Source organism: Pisolithus orientalis (assembly GCF_024613125.1).
Source record: "Pisolithus orientalis strain OTSU chromosome Unknown F5J12scaffold_32, whole genome shotgun sequence".
NCBI classification, from domain to species: domain Eukaryota; kingdom Fungi; phylum Basidiomycota; class Agaricomycetes; order Boletales; family Pisolithaceae; genus Pisolithus; species Pisolithus orientalis.
This window is the reverse complement of record NW_026260813.1, coordinates 438,372-458,912: the sequence shown is the minus strand read 5'-3', so window position 1 is coordinate 458,912 and position 20,541 is coordinate 438,372. Positions and strand designations below refer to the sequence as shown.

General features: G+C 49.7%; 6 protein-coding genes across 6 annotated transcripts; 3 read left to right on the top strand and 3 right to left on the bottom strand.

Annotated features, from left to right (window-relative positions):
* Positions 1-6: 6 nt before the first annotated feature.
* Positions 7-5,294, bottom strand: F5J12DRAFT_850808 (SNF2 family N-terminal domain-containing protein). The gene is made up of 12 exons (XM_051746529.1): positions 5,128-5,294; positions 4,963-5,077; positions 3,291-4,909; positions 2,935-3,232; positions 2,443-2,881; positions 1,969-2,388; positions 1,883-1,897; positions 1,613-1,820; positions 1,212-1,553; positions 883-1,164; positions 661-813; positions 7-603 (listed from the first exon to the last, which is right to left on the bottom strand). Exons 1-12 carry the CDS (start codon positions 5,227-5,229, stop codon positions 166-168), a joined length of 4,431 nt encoding a protein of 1,476 aa, XP_051597164.1. The 5' UTR covers positions 5,230-5,294; the 3' UTR covers positions 7-165.
* A 70-nt stretch (positions 5,295-5,364) lies between these two features.
* F5J12DRAFT_895733 (uncharacterized protein) lies at positions 5,365-6,262 on the bottom strand (the record flags this gene model as incomplete). The annotated part of the gene is made up of 4 exons (XM_051747859.1): positions 5,365-5,779; positions 5,856-5,950; positions 6,005-6,187; positions 6,233-6,262. 4 exons carry the CDS (start codon positions 6,260-6,262, stop codon positions 5,365-5,367), a joined length of 723 nt encoding a protein of 240 aa, XP_051597163.1.
* F5J12DRAFT_331075 (heterokaryon incompatibility protein-domain-containing protein) lies at positions 6,258-9,077 on the top strand. Its single transcript, XM_051738931.1, has 7 exons — positions 6,258-6,447; positions 6,517-8,272; positions 8,321-8,460; positions 8,522-8,549; positions 8,608-8,773; positions 8,829-8,990; positions 9,043-9,077. The coding sequence occupies exons 2-5, from the start codon at positions 6,521-6,523 to the stop codon at positions 8,680-8,682; spliced, it is 1,995 nt and encodes a 664-aa protein (XP_051597162.1). The 5' UTR covers positions 6,258-6,447; positions 6,517-6,520; the 3' UTR covers positions 8,683-8,773; positions 8,829-8,990; positions 9,043-9,077.
* A 948-nt stretch (positions 9,078-10,025) lies between these two features.
* Positions 10,026-10,977, top strand: F5J12DRAFT_331004 (uncharacterized protein). Its single transcript, XM_051738930.1, has 4 exons — positions 10,026-10,386; positions 10,444-10,680; positions 10,729-10,746; positions 10,846-10,977. Exons 1-4 carry the CDS (start codon positions 10,174-10,176, stop codon positions 10,852-10,854), a joined length of 477 nt encoding a protein of 158 aa, XP_051597161.1. The 5' UTR covers positions 10,026-10,173; the 3' UTR covers positions 10,855-10,977.
* A 2,888-nt stretch (positions 10,978-13,865) lies between these two features.
* Positions 13,866-16,079, bottom strand: F5J12DRAFT_850783 (uncharacterized protein). The gene is made up of 5 exons (XM_051746528.1): positions 15,997-16,079; positions 15,757-15,940; positions 14,861-15,689; positions 14,485-14,813; positions 13,866-14,428 (listed from the first exon to the last, which is right to left on the bottom strand). The coding sequence occupies exons 1-5, from the start codon at positions 16,022-16,024 to the stop codon at positions 13,936-13,938; spliced, it is 1,863 nt and encodes a 620-aa protein (XP_051597160.1). The 5' UTR covers positions 16,025-16,079; the 3' UTR covers positions 13,866-13,935.
* Positions 16,080-17,781, top strand: F5J12DRAFT_850781 (anion-transporting ATPase). Its single transcript, XM_051746527.1, has 8 exons — positions 16,080-16,230; positions 16,291-16,308; positions 16,371-16,438; positions 16,502-16,640; positions 16,706-16,799; positions 16,880-17,138; positions 17,207-17,345; positions 17,414-17,781. Exons 1-8 carry the CDS (start codon positions 16,137-16,139, stop codon positions 17,611-17,613), a joined length of 1,011 nt encoding a protein of 336 aa, XP_051597159.1. The 5' UTR covers positions 16,080-16,136; the 3' UTR covers positions 17,614-17,781.
* Positions 17,782-20,541: the final 2,760 nt, after the last annotated feature.

The window sequence follows — 20,541 nt, the reverse complement described above, 5'->3', positions numbered from 1 at the left end:
GTCGTTAAAAAAATATTACGGTTGCCAACAAGTCCTACTATGAATAAAAGCAGATTATCTCCAACTCGTGTGCAAACAGATCACAAAACTATACGAAAAGGAAAGTCAAAGAGATTACAGATCAGAATACAACTCCCTGAAGGTTAGGATCACACGTATTCCACACTATTCCTCGTCGCTAGGGGTAAGATACTCATCGTCACTCACAATCTGTCTCCGAATACTGCCCCTCGGTCGACCCCGGCCCCCATGCTGCTGGTGCAGCACCGGCCTCTCATCCTCCTCCATAGGCGTCAACGCAGACTCATACGACCCAGAACCCGACCCTCCCGACCCGGACTGCGTACTCGGTGACGGTGACGCACCAGGAAGTCCGGATCCCGCAGTAACCTTTTCGAGCGTAGCAAAGAACACCTTCTCCATCTCCTCAGCGTCGACGTATACCCACGACCCTTCCTGGTTGTACGTCCGAGCATTGTCAAACATCAACTTCCACTCCTCTTTGAATTGTGTGATACTCTTGTAGTTGCCTGCGTTCATCCGTTTTCGAAGTATAGAGAGAGAGATGGGTTGCGTGATCAGCTGGTAATAGTCAGGATAATCCTACACAATCCATGAATAAATCCGGGTCGTGGAAACCATCGTCGACTCTTTACTTACCCTCTTATCAGGCAGCTCTCGGAAGAGTTCGCACCGCTTCCGCCCGTCAGTATCCTCACATGCCAAGACTGCCTTGTAAACTTCATTAAACGCCTTCTTCATCTTGTCTTTCACAACCGGGGGTAGTTCAGGCGCCTTCGTTTTCCGGCGTTTCTAAAAAAAAAAGAGAGAAGAAACATCCTCAGCACCGACAAACCATAATAATCATCCAACACAACATACCGAATCACGGTCATCCTCTTCTTCCTCGTTAACGGAGGGAGTGGCAGACATAGCCTTCGCACCTCGCTTCCGCTTACCAGCAGCAGCAGGGGGCTCATACTCAGGCGCCTTCCCCTTCCCCTTCTTATTCTTGCGCCCACCACGACCGCCATCTGTCTCCGACGCAGGCGTACTCCGTCCTGGTGTCTCAGATTCCTTGAGCAACCTATTAGCAACCCGCCGCTCCTTTTTGCCCCGCGTGCGATCAGCCAACTCCTGCAAATCCTCGCCATCCTCAACGGCCTGCATGGGGGTAAACAACATTCCTGTCAAACCATAAGTGGACCCACCATAATCCACTGCTCGTCGCTCAACCCATCATTATAACTAACCACGTTCCTCCGGCGCTGCCCACGTCCCTCAATCGCATCCTCCATGTCCTTCGCCTCAAATGGTTCATCCGTCCGGTAACATTCCGGAAGCTCCTCGAGCTGCATAAGCGACGGTGGAGGCCGTCCGCGATTCCCTGCCGCACGCCATTTATCGACGCCTTCCCGCTCTCGCTCGATATCCATTTGGCGGAAAATTTCGAGCTCCTTGTCGTCGCGTGCAATGATCTCATTAAGCTCTTCATCATTCATATCACCCGCCTCTTCATTTTCCTCTTCCTGGTCCGCTTCGAGGATAGAGCGCTGAGGACGAGATGCATTTTTCAGCATATACCACTACAAACTACACAAGATACACTTACCAAAAACTCCTCCTGTTCCTCTTGCGTAGACTTGTTGTCGAAACGACCGGCCTGGATGACCTTGTCATCGATATCGAGCTTGAACCGGGCACGTGCATACATCGCCTCCTCCACACTCTTCTCCGTGATGAAACGCAAGATTCGGACAGCTTTGGTCTGACCGATACGATGCGCACGATCCTGAGCTTGCAAATCCGCGTGAGGGTTCCTGGAAGATAAATATGAGCTCAACGGCACCCGTAACTGATACCCGCCAGCATTCAAACTCACCAGTCACTATCGAAGCTGTACAATCAAACAGACATGTTCAGTGAAAACGGTTCACCACTGGAAATGAAGGGACGATGATGACATACATAACAACTGTATCTGCAGTCTGCAAATTCAGACCTAGACCACCAGCCCTCGTGGACAAAATGAACACATGGACATCCGAATTCTCTGCGTTGAACTGCTGCACGAACACAGCACGCTCCTCCGTCTTCGTGCTTCCATCAAGCCGGAAATATTTCCAGTTCATCATCTTGAGGAAATCCTCCATGATATCCATCACCTTGGTCATCTGGAAGAAGATAAGGACTCTATGCCCCGTGGCGAAAAACTTGGGGAGGACGCGCGAGAGGAGTTCCAGCTTCCCGGATGTACGGACGAGCTTCTCGTCGACTATGCTGCCAGGATTGATTTTGTCCTCGACGCTCTCAAACAGGAATGGATGTTGGCAAATCTTGCGGAGCTGCATGAGCTCATTGCTAAGACCTTTCACCCCCCCAGTTTTGCTGATGAGAAAATTGTTAGAAAACGAAAACTGCACTTAATGCACGCATACATACCCTTTCTGGTCCTTGCCATCTGCGATCATCTTGTACTTCTTGACATGCTTGTACAGCTGCGACTGGAGAGCACTCATACGGACTTTAATAACCTTCTCCACCTTATCCGGCAACTCGCTCTCCACGTCTTTCTTCAACCGCCTCAACAAAAACGGCCGCAGAACCTTGTGCAACCGGCGAATAATCAGCAATGCCTCTTCTTCGTTCAACTCGATCTTATCACCCGTCCCAGAATTGGCGAACGGCGTGTTAAACCATTCGTCGAAGGATTTTACCGAGTTGAAGATCTTCGGGAGGACGAAATTGAGCAGTGACCACAGCTCCGGGAGGTTATTTTGTAGTGGGGTACCTGTGAGGATGAGACGGAATCGGGAGTGGTAGTATTGGGAAAGGGTCTGCGACAGTTTACTCTGAGTGTTCTTCATTCGGTGTCCCTCGTCTGTGTGCACGCGTCACGATTAAGTCACTACACGCGGAAGACTGGCCACTCACCAATAATCATATGCACCCATTTTATCTTGCTCAAAAATGGTCGGTCCTTGATAATGTATTCGTAGGTAGTGAGCAAGACCTGGAATTGTCCTTGCCGTAGCTGCATCTGCAGGTTGCGACGTTGTGTCGGATTACCCTTGTACGACACGGCGATCACGTCAGGCGCCCACTTCTGGAACTCTCCAGACCAGTTGGTCATCGTGCTCAGCGGGACGATGACGAGGTACGGTCCCCATTGTTTCTTAGATTCGATGAGGAACGCCACCAGCGAGATGGTTTGGATGGTTTTTCCGAGACCCTGGACGTCATACGATGTGGGCGACCTGTACACAGATAGACGATGATACGTGACTTACCATCTCGTCTGCCAAGATGCCGTTCAGCTTATTGTTGTACAAGCTGACCATCCACTGCAGACCCTTGAGTTGATAGTCCTTGAGAGTTCCACCGCGTAGCAGCGTCGGCTGCCTCGTAATTCTCTCCGATACCCGGTGGGCTACAGCGTAGTAATCTACCTTGCCTTTCTCGTCCGCGAGGTCCTTGTTCACCTGGGCGCCGAACGTCGCTTCGCTGGTCGGGCCTTCCTCACTCTCAATGGGAACGCCCGCCTCGTTTTGTTGTGCAATGACAGCCTGAGCCAACGAATCCAGGTAGGCATCCGTCTGGCGAAGGAGGTGAGTAATACGCGTGTCTTTGGCGGTATCAATCAGCTTCATGTACGCCTCCTCATCGTCTGCCTTGAGAGCCTTCAAACGCTCCTTCGAAATTCGTTCGATGCGTTTCTGCTCTTCCTTCTCCGTATACGCGTGGAAATTGGCAACGGCTTTGCCCAACCTCAGGATGCGGTCTTGCGCTTGTCGACCCACCTGCAGCACCTCCCTGCCATGTGCACAAATGACGCCGAGCTGTTCGACATGTTTGTGCTTCGCGCGACGCTCACGATCGACCCGCTGTCTTCTCTCAGCTTGCTCAGTCATGCGTGCATCGCGAAGCGTCGGCTTGCGCACGCGCCTAAAGTCTGCTCGATTGAGTGGGAGAAGCGTACCCTGGATGAGTCTCTCTGCGACGAGCGCGCGCATGGTCCGCTGCTTCTCCAGCAGACGGAGGGACTTGAGTTCGATCGTGGCACGGAGTTTGCCATGTGCGTTTGGTGCTGGATGTTTGATGGTGTCCAATGCGGACGCGGACGACGACATGTGGATATCTTCCTCGTTTGGATTGTTATTGTTAACATGTTGTTCTCCGAGGATGTCGTTTGCGACGCTGTCAAATCCGCCATCGGCGATGGTGGCCTCTAAGTTTTCGAGTTCCCGAATGCGCTGAGCGACTCGCGCCTCTATGAATCTATCTCGTTCGTTGATGACCTGATGGACGTCTAGACCGGGGGGCATGATAGAAGGTATCAGCAGCCTTTGGAGCCGAGTGGCGAACAGGGAAGGATCCATGTCGGTGGGACGGGTGAGGTGTGTAAATGGCATGCGGAATGCGTTGTATGGATAGATGCCCGAACGGGGATCATCGTCGGAGAACGGACCCTTGGGTAGCTCGGAAGGGGATACGTTTGAGTGAGAAGTGGATTGTATATCCTCATCCTTGACTTGAGGGTCTGTCTGGGATGGCTTTGAAACATCGACGGGGACAACACCCTTCTGTGTCTTGACGGCAGCATCGACGATGCGGGTTGCAACATCGGTTGGAGCGACGATTTTTTCGAGTTCGAATACGACGTTGCTGTTGGGTCGAATGGCCTGTTGGAGCTGTTCTGGGATGGGCTGGCCTCTGGAGATGAGTTTGAATGCCTGTATTTGAGCACGGAGGGCGTTGATCTGGTCGGGGGTGAAAGACACGGGGCTGGTTGGGGGCAATATTGGGACAGAGGGCACTGGACCCGACACGATGGACTGGGGCGCGGAGCCATTAATGAGCATTGTTTGCTCAGTGGAATGGGCGCCATTGAGAATGGGCTGATGTGAGTCTGCGAAGCGTGTATAAGACAAGCGCCGTGCGGAGAGAAACAAACGGACTGACTGGTTAGTTGTTGTTGTTGTTGTTGTTGGTTGAGTGCAGCGACACAGCTGAGTAGAGTCCGCAATTCATTCGAGGATTCTGGTGTATGGCCAGCCTGTTTGAGGTCTCGCACCCGCTTGTTTCCTGTATTTAGTTCCCGGTTGTGTATTTGCGTTGAGGACCTACCATGAGGAGTGCCTGTAGTCTGTCCTTTGGCGCGGAGACATTCTGACGTGCACTGACACTGCCGCCGCCAACTGGGAACGGCATTTGACTCGCAGCAGCCATCGCAAACAACTCTCCCGTCTGTTTTCTCTCTTCTCTCTCTTTCAGTCAGGCGGGACAGGCTGAGGTCTTCGCCAACAACAAACACACCCAAACATCCTATTCATCTGTCACGTGATACAGCGTATTAGGTCATCATCACTTCCGTCCCCACCATCCTCCCAGCAGTCCACTCAGTCCAGCCCGGGTCTGCGCAGAAGGCTCAGGCGTCTCTGCTCTGACCACTTCCTCCCGTCTGGATTTGACAGGCTGAGGTACCTCCTCTTTGTTTTGCTTGACCGGCATCTTCCCAGCACGCTCCAGTAGCCTGTCCATATCCAGTTGCACGTAGTTGAGCGCAATGTCGAAGAACAAGGGCTTTTGATACGCTTTCGGGTCTCCGTTTACCGTACCCCCGTTGTACGCAAACCACTCCTTGACATTCGGGGAGGCTTGAGAAATCGATGTGTCCGGTCCATCGACTGTACAACGGTAGATAACGTAGATCGCGTCTCGCGAAGGTGAAGGCGTAGTATGTTGAACGAGCATTATCGCCTCTGCATACAATATAGCACTGCGCTAGATAAAAGCACCTATTCTTATCTCCATCAGCCACCGCGGGTACCTCCTTTCCAAAGCAAACGACCTACCGATGAGCTTTCGTGAATGTCAATTTCGCCTCGACAGCAGAGGCAACTTCAGGACTCTCATCCACAATACTCAGACTTGGCATTTGAGTCAAACCCTACACGACTGTCGCCAGCAGCTTCACTACCACTGGGTATAACCTACCATCCACATGCTCCATCTTCACCTCGACGGCGTGGGTTTGAACAGCAGCAGGTTGGCGTGAACTGAGCACTGCAGAAACCAGCAGCAGAGCCCGCTGGATATGACGAGACAGTAGCTGGAAAACGATGGAAGCATGCATCAACTGAACGTTGCGGGTGCCAACTGCAGACGTCCCCGCATTGTGAGCGTTCTGTTAAAGTCAGTCGACCGCTGAGCAGGTAGAACCGTTCCACACCTGCTGGGCTTCCACGAGCTTTCTTGCCATCTCCTCTGCATCATTCAGGGCAGAAGCTATTACTGTGTAGTATGGCTACCGAATAACACTGCGACCGAGTCTGAAGTTCCACACGTGTCTTTCCTTAAAACCTGCGGTTATTTCAAGCGCTCCGTTTGCTCTTCGCCCGGCCCATAAAGCTCACTATCTGAACGACCACTTGAAACACCTAGGCAGTACGTGTGTGATGACCTATAATTGTTGACCTGGCGTCAACTGCTCAAGCTTTTGTGTTCACCTTTTAGGAAAATGTGGCTGTTAAATGTAAGAGCCGTTCTCGATCGAGAAAGGGACATCCAGCTTGCCGAACCCAAAACCAAGGTCTTGGAGCAACATGATGACAAGACTGCAAAATATGCAATACTATCACATCGCTGGGGAAAGGAGATTGATTACGATGAGATGACTGGACTCCTGAAGATGGACAAGCAAGATAGGGACGCGGTGAGGCGGCGCGATGGCTACCAGAAGATCCTCAAGAGTTGTAAACAAGCCGATGACGACGGTTACGAGTGGTTGTGGATCGATACATGTTGCATCGACAAGCGGAGCAGTGCGGAACTCTCGGAAGCGATCAACTCGATGTATCGGTGGTACCGCAACTCGCAAATATGCTACGTGTACCTTAACGATGTCAGCGAGCCCGCCTTTCCTGCTGTACAAGACTTCATGAGGTTTCCCGAGTCTAATGGCTGGCCGGAGTGGTTTTCACGAGGCTGGACACTCCAGGAGCTCATCGCTCCGACAAAACTCAAGTTCTTCAACAAGTCCTGGGAGCTTATAGGGACGAAAGAGGGCCTGACATCCACGTTACAGGATATTACTCGAATTCCAGAGGAGGTTTTAAAGGACGCACAGGTTTTGAGGAGCATCGACTCCTCGGAGCGTCCACGCACCGCTCAGATCATGGCTTGGGCCGCTGACCGGACGACGACACGAGTGGAAGATCGGGCGTATTCACTGTTAGGCTTGTTCGGTGTGAACATGCCGATGCTGTACGGAGAGGGCTCGAAAGCATTTCAGCGCCTGCAGCTGGAAATAATCCGGATATCCAGCGATCACAGCATATTTGCATGGAATCCCAAGAGAGAGTTTCGGCAGTCGGGAAGTGTCCTGGCAGCTGGTCCGAGCTCTTTTCAGGGCTGTCACAACATCGAAAACGTGCATCGCAAGGAGTTCGTCAATGGGGTGAAGGCGTACATGGGCAAGAGTGGATTCCACGTGAACTCAAATTATTACACACCAATGGAGGCCCATGTGAACTCCCCTCAATTTTCTATATTCAATGTCACGAATGTGGGCATCCAAGTGTCGTTGCCCGTCATACCCCATCGCGGTGCCTCTGATGGGCACTTCAAGGCCATCCTGCCGTGTCGCGACCGCCTCGGAAACCTGATCACCATCGACCTTGAACCCCACGGACTCAACTCTTGCAGGTCTTTTTGGGCTATTCGTATTGCGGATGACACGTGGCCTGGGTTTACATCATTTTATCTCAATTTTTCTCGTGAAGGCGATGCTGATGAGAGCTACCACGACCTTAGGCTCGACGACTGGCACACCTCGTGGCATGGATTTACTCGTCGCGGCACCTTTCCCAGCGAGGTCTCAGACAATACAGTCACACTCTCACCGGGAAACAATCTGATTGTTTTAGTCTATGTCAACAATGATGCCAGATCTCGCTTTGCAGTTGGAATTGGATACTGCCTTGGTCGAGTATGGACACACGTTAGCAGTGATGAATCCCGTGCAAAGGAAGGAGTTTTGTCGTCGTGGACAGACTTTGCCATGCAAACATACGATGTCCTGTGGAATACACCTATCCACGAGTTCTATCGCAACATCCGCAACACTGTTAGGGACGCTCACATTCCCCGATCCATATGGGATGCAAGGATTGCCTGTCGCAGCAGCGATCAGGGCTATACCGACGTGATGATCGGCGTCAAGTGGTGCCCCGGTTGTTGTACTGGGCCACGGGAGTTCACACATACGTCTGTCGGTACTTCACCCCTATACGCATTCGCATCTAACCATCCGTGTCAGCTAAGCGATCATGGCCATCCTTTCGATGGCAGTTTCAACTCTCGCAGTAACATATCCCGAGACATGCGGGAAGTTCGTATCAATGATTGGCATAGAGGACTGGCTTGTGAACAGAGAAGGAAACGATACCAAAACATAAGGTGGTTCCTCAGCAGGTCATGTTGTGTAATGTTACTGAATCATACTATCCTCGGGGTCCAGAGGACACTTCGACGCCTTGGCGGAACTGGTACCTGCTCTTATTAGCCGCACTGCGAATGTTAGGTTTATCTGACTAATCTTATTAGTTGCCGTATCGCTTTGTCGGAACCAAAGCTTGTGACGAGTCTGTGGTGCGTTGGAAAACTGCTTGGGACCCGTAAGCACGCCCTTATGAGTCAGGAGAACCTACGGCGGATGAATAAAGAGATCAACATCTCGGCCATGTTTGGTTTGGAGTACCTGAGAAACTGGGTGCGTATTCATTGTTTCGGTACTTTAGCCCGTCACTTATACGGTCGAAATGCAGGTTGGCGAGATACAGTTCTTCGGACACTTCCCTCCGGAGATGGAAACCTCGCGAGCAGCCCCTTTGCTCAAGAGGTGCACAGATGTTGGCAAAGGGCTCCTTCACGAGAAGCGAAAGACGCAGAGTGAGGTAATCTCCATGTCACAAACTCTTAGTGTTGGGGTAAGCGTCACTACCAGCTAGGAGGGGCCGAGACTATTTTAGTTGCAAACAGGTACCTAAATACATTCGTACTACGCTCCTTGATGCGTCCGAAGGCAATCAGTGAGTACTTATTTCTCGTATTATTATTATTGCATTCTACTGTTCTTTGTGTCCTGGTTCTAGGCGAACGGGTCAAGCAGACTACACTGATTACAATCAGGTTGGTACCACCTTCTGATGTTCCGTAGCCTCTTCGAGTCTTGACACTGCAAAAAGGCTAATTTTCGTTCTGTGGTAAAAGAGATAGAGGCACTCCAAGCGATACTCCAAGCAACAGAGGACGAAGCTGAACAGCTATCGCTGGAGGAGGATATAACGGGAAAGGAACGGATATTTCAAGTTACAAAATCTTGAGTCTGATTGTTCGTTGATTATATAGATCCTGTGGTTCTATTGGTGTGGAATCTGTTCAGAGGTAGACCAACTTTTAGCAAAGGTGAGCCTGGCACGCTTGTGTCCATACGTGTTGTTTGAATTGTGCAGGTCATGAATTCCGAAGCGATATCGGATGTTCCAACTCGCCGGGGTTTGCGCGAAATTGCGGAGATTGTTAAGAAAACCCAACATATAATAGGACTGGATGATGATATGGCCCACATGCAGCGGTAAGCAGACGTCATTTGGCTTACTGCATCACATGAATTGCTAAAGTATACATTGCTCCAGGATCATGCTTGACGCGCGTGCAGGTATATCGAGACATGAATTATGGCTTGCGGCCCAGGACGGAGAGAGCCAGGTTATCAAGGAGCAACCTACCCTTGGCACCTAAGAGGGTGCTTCAGAGCTTATACTCGAAGCAGTCTCTAGTTACCGAGAGTCTAGATGTGAAATCTGTAGATAACAACTCTGTACACCTCCTCTTGAAACATTTCCAAGCAAGTTTTTACTGCCGCCGTGTGGCACCTCCTGAGTGATGTGATAAGGTGATAAGGGGCCATGTGTACCAAACTGAGTACTGCCCACAGCATGTCCGTAATAGGCGCCCAGCTCCTCTTCTTTCGTCCACTTCAGCTAAATTTCACGACATCCTCATCTCAACAGCCCGCCAGCATCCAAAGAAATACCGTCTCTTCGATTTTGGGAAACCCCGTTCCACATCTAACCTTTTTTCGGTACGCTAGTTCATTCCTTCCGGTTGATGGTGTTTATCAACAGCGAAAAATCGGTTCCAGGCACCTCCATGACTGAAACATCGGGCAATGCTTTTCGGGGGACACTTTCCAGAATGAGGCACTCCCTCCGTTACCGCCACAGTCAACCAAGTTCCGTCGCTTCAGCGGAGGTCGGTACAAGTGCGGGTGGGGGAACACAGGAACAGCAGGGGCAACCCCTGGTAGTTCCATCTGAGGACGTGTGTGATCTGCTACCCCCGACCGAAAGGATGCTCACCACTGGTCCCATTGGACAGAATAAAGTAGTAACTGACAGTGCAGAACTAGAACACGTCTCAGCTGTGGTAGGAAAGGACGTCGATGATGCAGCACAAGCATTCGACAGTATGGTTCCCATGCCACGTCTTGGCGAACGCAATGTCAATTTCGTCATCAACGATGCCAACACGGCATTAACCGATATCCCAAACTCGTCCGATCCATATTTCCAACCTTTCCAAGATTTCAATCAGGTTGTCACGACTCTTTCCAAGGTAATTATTCTAATTTTCCGTTCATTCAATTCAACGATCATGCCCTAGGACCACCCCTCTGCTCAGGTAGCGCTAGGAAACTTGAAAGATGCTTCTCAGGTGAGTTTCCAGTCATGTATCCATTTGCCATCTCACGCGGTGGCTCGTAGTTGCTCATGAAACAAGAAAATCTAAAGCCAGGCGAGCCAAGCGACCCAGTGTCTGATCTCTTGGGAACGATCAGGAGTGTCTACAAATTCCTTGCGGGGGAAGATAACATCAACAAAATCGATGTGATTGTTACCCTTGCGAAGATTGCTAAGGTGATAAATAAAGCTGTGCGGTTCATTATAAACTATCATGAAACAAAGAGCTTCGGTGAGTCTTAATGTACCCCTCTTGGCACTACAAATTGATGCGATTCGTTCCCAGGGAAAAGGCCGGGGAAGAACATTGCCTCTGAAACACGGGCCACTGTTAATGGCTATATCACGATGCTGAGTGATCTGATGTGGCCGCACTTCAACTCCGGGAAACTCGGGCAACGCGCTCCGGCCTTTTACCTATTGAAGGCTCTCTGTGATGAACTGCAATTCAACATTTGCCAATTGGACAGCTCCTACTTCAGCAATTCTGACGTACCTGATTTACAAGAGAGAATCAGCAAGTACATTACACCCCGTCTATCCTATTCTTGCCAATTCTGGGCCCAACATCTGCAGGAGACCACTGTTGACCCAGATCTTGCAGAGTTATTAAAAACCTTTGTGGGGAGTGAAAAAATCCTTTTCTGGCTGGAGACTTTGAGCATTATTGGTGAATTTGGAAGAGCTATAGATGCTCTTGTCTACACTGCATCATGGCTACTGGTGAGTACTCTATAGTTGGATTCACACAACATCTCCTAACACAATATTACAAGAACTGGGTGGGCTTTGAGGATACTTTAGAAATGGTACAAGATGGGATCAAGTTCATTCAGAACTTTGGCAGTCCAGTCTCTCACAGTGCTCCACACCTTTACATATCTGCATTGCCACTTGCTCCTTCAAACACAAGGCTGTCAAGAGTGCTCATACCAAAATTCTCTTGTGTTGTTGGAGTTCCTGTAGGAGGGCTTAAGGAGTGGATGGCTGCCCAGCTAGCCTTAGAGGGGCATACCAGATCAGTCAATTCAGTTGCATTCTCCCCTGATGGCAAGAGGATTGTCTCAGGGTCAAGTGACAATACTGTGAGGGTTTGGGATGCCTGGAGAGGTGTGCAGATTGGTGGCTTCCTTCAGGGGCATATTGATCGAGTCCATTCAGTTGCATTCTCCCCAGATGGCATGAAGATTGCCTCAGGGTCAATTGACAACACTGTGAGGGTCTGGGATGCTTGGGGGGGTGGGCTGATTGGCAGCCCTCTTCAGGGGCATACTGATTGGGTCAAGTCAGTTGCATTCTCCCCTGATGGCAATAGGATTGTCTCAGGGTCATATGACAGGACCGTGAGGGTTTGGGATGCACAGAGAGGTGTACAGATTTACAGCTCTCTTCAGGGGCACACTGATTGGGTGCATTCAGTTGCATTCTCCCCAAATGGCAAGAGGATTGTCTCAGGGTCAAATGACAACACTCTGAGAGTCTGGGATGCTGGGAGTGGTGAGCAGGTTGGCAGCCCTCTTGAGGGTCATACTGATTGGGTCAAGTCAGTTGCATTCTCCCCTGATGGCAATAGGATTGTCTCAGGGTCATATGACAGGACTGTGAGGGTTTGGGATGCTGAGAGAGGCATACAGATTGGCAGCTCTCTCCAGGGGCATGATGATTGGGTCTGGTCTGTTGCATTCTCCCCTGATGGCAAGAGGATTGTTTCAGGGTCACGTGACAAGAGTGTGAGGGTTTGGGATGCCAAGAGAGGTGTACAGCTCTACAGCCTTCCCCAGGGGCATATTGGTTCAGTGACCACAGTTGCATTTTCCCCTGATGGCAAGAGGATCATCTCAGGCTCTTATGACCACACCATTAGGATATGGGATACTCAGCCATTTGAGGACAATATCACCAACCAGCAAAATTTGAATTTATCAGCATATGATACAAATGGTGAGGACTTTCCAGTTTTTATGTGTTGTGACTTTTACTGGAGTAATTTCTAGCCTGTAAAACTCATCAAATCTGCTTTTCTTCAGTTCCTTCACATGCACTTTATGACAGTGAACAACTCCTTGATGGGGTCCAGCCACAGGACATTGAGGAACCATTTGAACAAGTGAAACTTCATCCTGATGGTTGGATCAGAGGTCCAAAGGGAAGGTTGCTGCTTTGGTTACCTCCAACATTCTGGAGGCCCTTTCACACAGGTTGCAGCATAGCTGTGATTCCCAATGGTTGTTGTATAGAACTGGACATGAGCCACATGGTTCATGGGGATAAATGGCATAAGTGTTTGAAGACAGTTGACTGATGTTGACATGGACACATTGTACTTTTGACAGATGTATTACAATGATTTGAAATTCTTGCAATGAAGTTTGCATATTCATTGTTTCAGTGGTCTGTTCACTTCATAAGCAGTTGCTGATCTGGATATCATTTGATGCAAGGAAAATGGATTTTTAAGGAACTCAGTAGTATATTGTTTGAGTATTATTTTATGGATGCTAAGGCTGGAACAGTGTGCCATGAGCTGGTTGGGCGTCTGCACACAAGTATCAATGATACATGGATAATAAAACCAGCTGATATGACATGGGTAATTCATATACAAAACGTGCGTATTCATGCCAACCAACTGCATGGATAGGGGAGAGCCATATAAACTTATTTTCTCTCCAAACCATTTCAAGAAAACAGTTGCACGCATGTGTAAATGGTACAGGGGCATGGGACTGACTGCTTAGTTGATGTTGTTGATGTTGGTCGAGTGCGGAGACGCAGCTGAGTAGAGTCCGCAATTCATTCGAAGATTCTGGCGTATGGCCAGCCTGTTTGAGGTCTCGCACCCGCTTGTTTCCTGTATTTAGTTCCCGGTTGTGTATTTGCGTTGAGGACCTACCATGAGGAGTGCCTGTAGTCTGTCCTTTGGCGCGGAGACATTCTGACGTGCACTGACACTGCCGCCGCCAACTGGGAACGGCATTTGACTCGCAGCAGCCATCGCAAACAACTCTCCCGTCTGTTTTCTCTCTTCTCTCTCTTTCAGTCAGGCGGGACAGGCTGAGGTCTTCGCCAACAACAAACACACCCAAACATCCTATTCATCTGTCACGTGATACAGCGTATTAGGTCATCATCACTTCCGTCCCCACCATCCTCCCAGCAGTCCACTCAGTCCAGCCCGGGTCTGCGCAGAAGGCTCAGGCGTCTCTGCTCTGACCACTTCCTCCCGTCTGGATTTGACAGGCTGAGGTACCTCCTCTTTGTTTTGCTTGACCGGCATCTTCCCAGCACGCTCCAGTAGCCTGTCCATATCCAGTTGCACGTAGTTGAGCGCAATGTCGAAGAACAGGGGCTTTTGATGCGCTTTCGGGTCTCCGTTTACCGTACCCCCGTTGTACGCAAACCACTCTTTCTTGACATTCGGCGAGGCCTCGGATATCGATGCATCTAGAGCATCGACCACACCCAAGGGCAGGAGGTAAGACACGTCCACCGCAGTGGTGACACCAGCAACAGTAGATAACGTAGACCGCGTCTCGCGAAGGTGAAGCGTAGCATGCTGAATGAGCGTCATCGCCTCCGCATACCTTTTCACAGCAATATAGCACTGCGCTAAGTAAAAACATCTATTCATACCTGCATGAGTACCCTGGGTCTCTCCCTTCCACAGAAAACAACCTACCGTCGGGCTTTTGTGAATGTCAATCTCGCTTCGACAGCAGAGGCAAGTTCGGGGCTCTCATCCACGATACTCAGACTTCGCATTTGAGTCAAACTCTGAATCACTGTCTCCAGCAATTTCACTACCGCTGGGTACAACCTCCCATCCACCTGCTCCTTCTTTGCCTTCGACGTATTTTGAGCGGCAGCGGGCTGGTGTGAACTGAGCAATGCGGAAACCAGCAACAGGTCTCGTTGGATACGACGAGAAAGCAGCTGGAAAACGATATAAGCATGCACGAACTGCACGTCACGCGTGCCAGCTGCAGACGTCCCCGCATTGTTAGTACTCTGTCAAAGTCAGTCGATCGCTGAGCACGTAGAAAACAGTCCCATACCTGCTGGGCTTCCACGAGCTTTCTTGCCACTTCCTCTGCATCGCTGAGGGCAGAAAGGACTCCATCATAAGCCGCAACACCTTTCTTCGATCCAGTGCCTTTTCTACCCTTGCCCCTTTGTTTTTTCTTATCACCCTGCTTCTCCGTCGCATCGCGGGAGGTATCAGAAATTTTCGCCTCCGCCTCTTGCACCTTCAACAGCACATCCACGAGCTCCGGGTTGCGCACCGGAATCGGTTGGCCCTCCCACATCAAAACCTGAAGCTTCTTCTTCGCCTCACCACGACCCGATATATCGCCCTCCTGTTTCAGCTTCTGCAGTAAAGATTCGCACCCCTCTACAATATCATTCCCGTGTTTTCCGGCCAACTCGGTGACGATCGCATCGACATCGTAAGCTTTTTCCCTACCCAATTCGTGAGCACAATACCTAATCTCAGGACCGATCTCATCCGCAAACAGCGTAGCAAGTGCCTGATCTCTGCTCGTCTCCGCCCGATCAGCCAACTCATCCAAAAGATACCTCGCAACGCTCAGTTGAACGAGCGCATCCTCAAAATCGTCCCGATAGCGCAAGAACCGGCCATTCAGAATCAGCGTGTACACGGTCGCCTGGATGAGGTTTTCCGCCGAGAGACGTGAGGATGCATACAGGGCCTGACAGTGCGAGAGGAGCTGTGTGGCCCAGTGGACGGATCTCCGGAACCGACCGGTTGCGCTGTGACGCAGCGTTCCTGCATGGCCTTCATTAGCTGGCCGTGTTGACTGTGCGATAAGATCCTGTGCATACGCCCATGCACGTTCGGCTTCGAAGAGGAGCAGTTGAAGACTAAATAGGTCCCCGATATCGGAAGAGATTTTTAGAACGAGCATTAGCTTTAGCCATCCAGACTTACTGTCCATCTCTGACGATATCCGTCGTCAAAGGTGCCATCTTCTTAAACTCGCGTCCCTTTCCATGGGTCATTTTCAGCGTCGACCGGAGTCGGTGCGTTCGATTGGCACAGTGTTTTCTGTACCGCGTGACATCGTTGTACCTGAGACCGTACGCACTGCGGTGCTCGTTGGCGAGCTGGAGTGCTGAAAAGGCGTCATTTTAAAGCAACAGGAAGGGCGTGTCTGCATGGAAATCGCACCTTGGAAGGACACTTTGGTATCGGCCATGGTCGACGTGACCACTCCTGTAATACGTGATCAGCAGTCGGTGTGGCGCGGAGGGTACACGTCCCCCTCTTCCTACTTTGGACCCACCGACTGAACTGACCATTGGAAGACGATGAAAACTATAATTGATACGACTGACGACCAGCTGCTAGCACCGACGCTCCAGAACGTCCTCGACCAAAAATCTCTCAAGTGGATATTCTGCGGTACGTCCAGCTGACTGCATCTGTCCGACTCCGCTCACACAATCCCTTGTACGTGTACAGGCGGCAAGGGAGGCGTCGGTCAGTCCACTCTATAACACACACACCTCCAATCTGACCCATTAGATGATGAATGATAACAGGCAAAACCACCACTTCATGTTCACTTGCCATACAGCTGGCCCAATGCCGTGAATCCGTCCTTCTCATCGTACGTCTGATCATAAACGTATTATTAGCCTACCTCCCTCTCACACGAACATATCGAACGTAGTCGACGGATCCCGCGCATAACCTCTCGGACGCCTTCGGTCAAAAGTTCTCCAAAGACGCAACAAAAGTCAACGGATTCAAGAACTTGTATGCGATGGAGATCGACCCTACCAGTGCGATCCAGGAGATGATCGAACAGTGTAGGTATTCCTTACTCTCTGCATGACGCGTGTGTATTGGATGCTAATTGCATTTCTTCTGGAAGCCGACCAGAATGGTATGATGGGTTCAATGATCCAAGATCTCGCATTTGCTATTCCTGGCGTCGACGAAGCCATGAGTTTCGCCGAAATCATGAAGTCAGTAACATCCCTTCATCTGTAGTTGTTACACGTATAGATAAACTCATCTGCGACTAACCCCCTTCCGCCCTGTACAGACACGTGAAATCCATGCAATACTCCGTTATCGTCTTCGACACCGCACCAACCGGGCATACCCTCCGCTTCCTCTCGTTCCCAACTGTCTTGGAAAAGGCTCTCGGAAAACTCAGCAGTCTCAGCGGTCAATTCGGTCCGATGTTCAGACAGATGTCATCGATGATGGGCGGTCAGCAGGATTCACAGGAGGACATGTTTGCGAAGCTCGAGTCGATGCGGGCTGTTATTAATGAAGTCAACGCGCAGTTCAAGGATCCGGTCTGTGCTGCTCCATCTTCCTCGTTCTTTTGTTGTGGGTATACTGAAATTTTCGCCTTTGGATACAGGAAAAGACGACCTTTGTCTGTGTTTGCATTTCCGAATTCTTGTCTCTGTATGAGACGGAACGTCTCGTGCAGGAGCTCACGACATACGAGATCGACACGCACAATATCGTCGTCAACCAATTATTATTCCCGAAGAAATGTCAGTTGGCGCTCCCCTCCTTCCGTCTTTGTTATACACTCAAACTAATCACTACCTACCCGAACCAGCTTCGAATTGCGAACACTGCATGGTCCGCCAAAAGATGCAGCAGAAGTACCTCGCAGAAGCACACGAACTCTACGACGAATTCTTCCACATCGTACAGCTTCCTCTTCTGACGGAAGAGGTTCGCGGCCCGGAGAAGCTGAAAGCTTTCAGCAAGATGTTGGTAGAACCTTATGCCCCTGCGGATGACCAACGTATGTAGAAGAAGAAAGGGAGACGATGCTTGTGAGGAAATACCGGTTGGATGGTCTTTTTTCCTTCCTCTTAGATAGTTCATTTATGGTGAAGTGTGCCCATAATACAATAGTAATTTGTGCAGACATCAACTACTACTGAATACCTCCCAGGGAGGAAATGGGTTTCTTTGGTGCATTAATCTGATTTATGTTATGGCAAGAAAGGAAAGTTTTAATAAGTTTTGGCTTTTATGATGATATTCTGAGCACTACTAGTGGTAGTCATGATCTTGAAATGTGATTTTTCTTCCTGAACTTTGCCATCAGTAACCATAACACTGTAGAGGGTGATTGCCTGTCATATCCATGACCCTTGGACTCAAGCCTGGTCCACTCCAGACCACTAGCCCCTATCTCTGGTTAAGTCCAGTCCTAGTCTGGCCTAGAAAACACAACTCTGGTCCTAAATAACCCAACTATGGCCTAAATAACTCAAGTCTGGTGTTTTACCTGTATCTCCAGTCCACTCTGGTCTCCTGGTGTGAGTCAAAGTGTGGAAAGCTGGTGAAAACCAAACAAATCCAACACCAAAGACAAGTGTGAGCAAGTGGTGGTTTGCCTCTGTGGAACCTGGAGTGCAGAAAAATCTAAAGTAGGGGAGTTTCAATGGCAGGTGCTCCTGGTGCAAGTTGCTGATGAGTTATGCAGGAGAAGATGAACAGATGCTGACTGAGAGGGGGATGCTGAATAGACTGATGAGCTTCAATGGGACATGCTCCTGGCACAAGTCAGCAATGAGTTACACAGGAGGGGATGGATGGATGATGACTGGGAGAGGGACACTGAGTAAAGTGATGAGCTTCAATAGGACATGCTCCTAGCACAAGTCATTGATGAGTCACACAGGAGAAGATGAATGACTAAGTGAAAGTTGCTGACTAAGCACTGATGATACTGATGAAGGCAGATAGCCCCTTTTGTGGAGCCTCAACTACCAATGATATGAATGAAGACAGATAGACTCTTCCAAATGAGCCTCAACTGTCAACAACAAGTTATGCCTGAGAGAGCTGAACTGACTGCTGAGTGACTTCTGATTCACTTGGGTTGTAGCTAAGTACATGGGGGTTTATATAGTGTGGGGGGAGTGCAGCCTATGACAAACAAGGCACAAATGCTTGGTAAGTAATGAGTAAGGACTGAGTAATCATGGTGAGTAAGTGAGACATGAAAAGTAAGCAAGCAAGGAGGATTGGTAAATATTGGCAATGAATGAGTCAAATAATGTCAGAAACTGAGTAAGTGCACTGATATCACATTAGGGGGTGGCAATGCAAGTCAGATCTTGGTGGAGACTTCTCTAGATCCAAAGATGGCATGACAGATGGATGGTGTTTCCAGATAGGGAAGTATTAATTCCAGAATTGAAGGGCATGAGTCAGGTGTCAAAGGGGCTAGGGCATTGGGGGTCTGTGGGGCAATGGGAGCATGAGTGATTGCATCTCCCACCCTTTCATCCTCTCAGTGAAGTTAACAAAAGCTTCATGAATGGGGCTCTGATGGAGGAGGAGAAGGGGGGATGTCTTCTGCTGGATCTTGCAGCAAGAAGGCAAGACACATGTCATACTTGTCATGAATGTGATCAGGGAGGGCAGAGAACATGCAGATCATGCTGTGGCTGTTGCAATATGGGGAGAGTGATGGATGAGATTGGAATAAAGATAGTGTAGGGAGCAGGGAGGAACAATCCATATGCTTCATCAAGAGGGGAGACCAAAACAACCACATAAGACCTTTCTAACCAAGTGACAGACCTGAGGTGACCAAAGAATGTCCTTCTGGAAGTCATACTGACAAGGAGAACATGCTGACCAAGCTGCATGGGATGGGATGGGGCTGACAATGATGGGATGAACCAGGGGGCTTCAGGACAGAAGCTGGTGGGAATGCCTGGCAGATATATGTAGCCACTGTCTCTGGCAAATGAGACAAGCAAGATGATTGATGATGAGGTGGCCATGATTGATGGACTTAGTGAAATGAGCATCTGATGGATGGAGTGCTGTAGAAATGTGTAGGGTGTGAGGATCCTCTCCAAATTTGGAGGGCAGAATTGCATGGCTGAGCACTTTAAGTGAGTGTGAGAATGGGGTTGATATCTTTGGAAATGGTGGAGATACAATGAAAACTACAATGCCATACATGGGCACTAAAAACTTTTAATGCATGCTTAACTTGCTTCCTCTTTTCTCTTTAGCACTGACAACTCATTCTTGTGCAAAGGATGACTGCTCATGTCCAGCAGTCTTTCTATGCATGAGGCCTTTAGTCCTCATCTGCATTCATGGGCATTGCACACAACTTGTTGATGAGTTAGGCAGAGTCAGCTGTGACCATGTCCACAACACCTTTGGTGTGTGACACCAGCCTTGTGCTGCTCCACCCTAGGTCCTCCCATGGTCCATGTCTGGGTGACCCAGACATAACTCCAGTCTGTTTTCCATTGTTTGTACTATATTTAGTCTAGTCCCCTTTGCTGATCTTTGCTTACTGTATGAAACCTGTGTCTGACTCCAGTTATGCTGGTCACCCAGACTTTAACTATTAGTCTTGGCACAGCCTCTGTGGCTATCCTCTCTTGCTAATCATCCTTTCTAATAGCTTATCAACAAGTCCAGCTTCATGTTCATTACCCTGGACTGACCTTGTGTATTTAACCCCTGTACATACTTCATAGCACCTCAGTCAGAATATCAACTAAGTATTACCCTCAGTCCTGTGTTACCCTCTGAAGTCTACTCTATAGCTAAGGCTGAGCCTTAAGCTATCCCTGGCCCCTGTCCTGGACCTCTCCCTGGCTTGCATAAGGGTACAGCACATAAGCTGAGACCAAGGGAGGTAGATCCAACCCCAGACCAGCTTCCCCCTGTGCATGCTCCAAGGCCAGTCAGTTT

Coding starts and splice junctions, on each gene's coding strand:
- F5J12DRAFT_850808 (XM_051746529.1), bottom strand. CDS start 5,229: ATGGCTGCTGCGAGTCAAATGCCGTTCCCAGTTGGCGGCGGCAGTGTC. Junction 4,910..4,962: donor ACAACAACAACAACTAACCA/GTCAGTCCGTTT, acceptor CACGCTTCGCAG/ACTCACATCAGCCCATTCTC. Junction 814..882: donor AAGAGGATGACCGTGATTCG/GTATGTTGTGTT, acceptor TTTTTTTTTTAG/AAACGCCGGAAAACGAAGGC.
- F5J12DRAFT_331075 (XM_051738931.1), top strand. CDS start 6,521: ATGTGGCTGTTAAATGTAAGAGCCGTTCTCGATCGAGAAAGGGACATC. Junction 8,461..8,521: donor AAACGATACCAAAACATAAG/GTGGTTCCTCAG, acceptor CTCGGGGTCCAG/AGGACACTTCGACGCCTTGG. Junction 8,550..8,607: donor TCGACGCCTTGGCGGAACTG/GTACCTGCTCTT, acceptor TAATCTTATTAG/TTGCCGTATCGCTTTGTCGG.
- F5J12DRAFT_331004 (XM_051738930.1), top strand. CDS start 10,174: ATGGTGTTTATCAACAGCGAAAAATCGGTTCCAGGCACCTCCATGACT. Junction 10,387..10,443: donor TGGTAGTTCCATCTGAGGAC/GTGTGTGATCTG, acceptor CCCATTGGACAG/AATAAAGTAGTAACTGACAG.
- F5J12DRAFT_850783 (XM_051746528.1), bottom strand. CDS start 16,024: ATGGCCGATACCAAAGTGTCCTTCCAAG. Junction 15,941..15,996: donor TACCAAAGTGTCCTTCCAAG/GTGCGATTTCCA, acceptor ACGCCTTTTCAG/CACTCCAGCTCGCCAACGAG. Junction 15,690..15,756: donor GATATCGTCAGAGATGGACA/GTAAGTCTGGAT, acceptor GGACCTATTTAG/TCTTCAACTGCTCCTCTTCG.
- F5J12DRAFT_850781 (XM_051746527.1), top strand. CDS start 16,137: ATGAAAACTATAATTGATACGACTGACGACCAGCTGCTAGCACCGACG. Junction 16,439..16,501: donor GTGAATCCGTCCTTCTCATC/GTACGTCTGATC, acceptor TATCGAACGTAG/TCGACGGATCCCGCGCATAA. Junction 17,346..17,413: donor ATTATTATTCCCGAAGAAAT/GTCAGTTGGCGC, acceptor TACCCGAACCAG/CTTCGAATTGCGAACACTGC.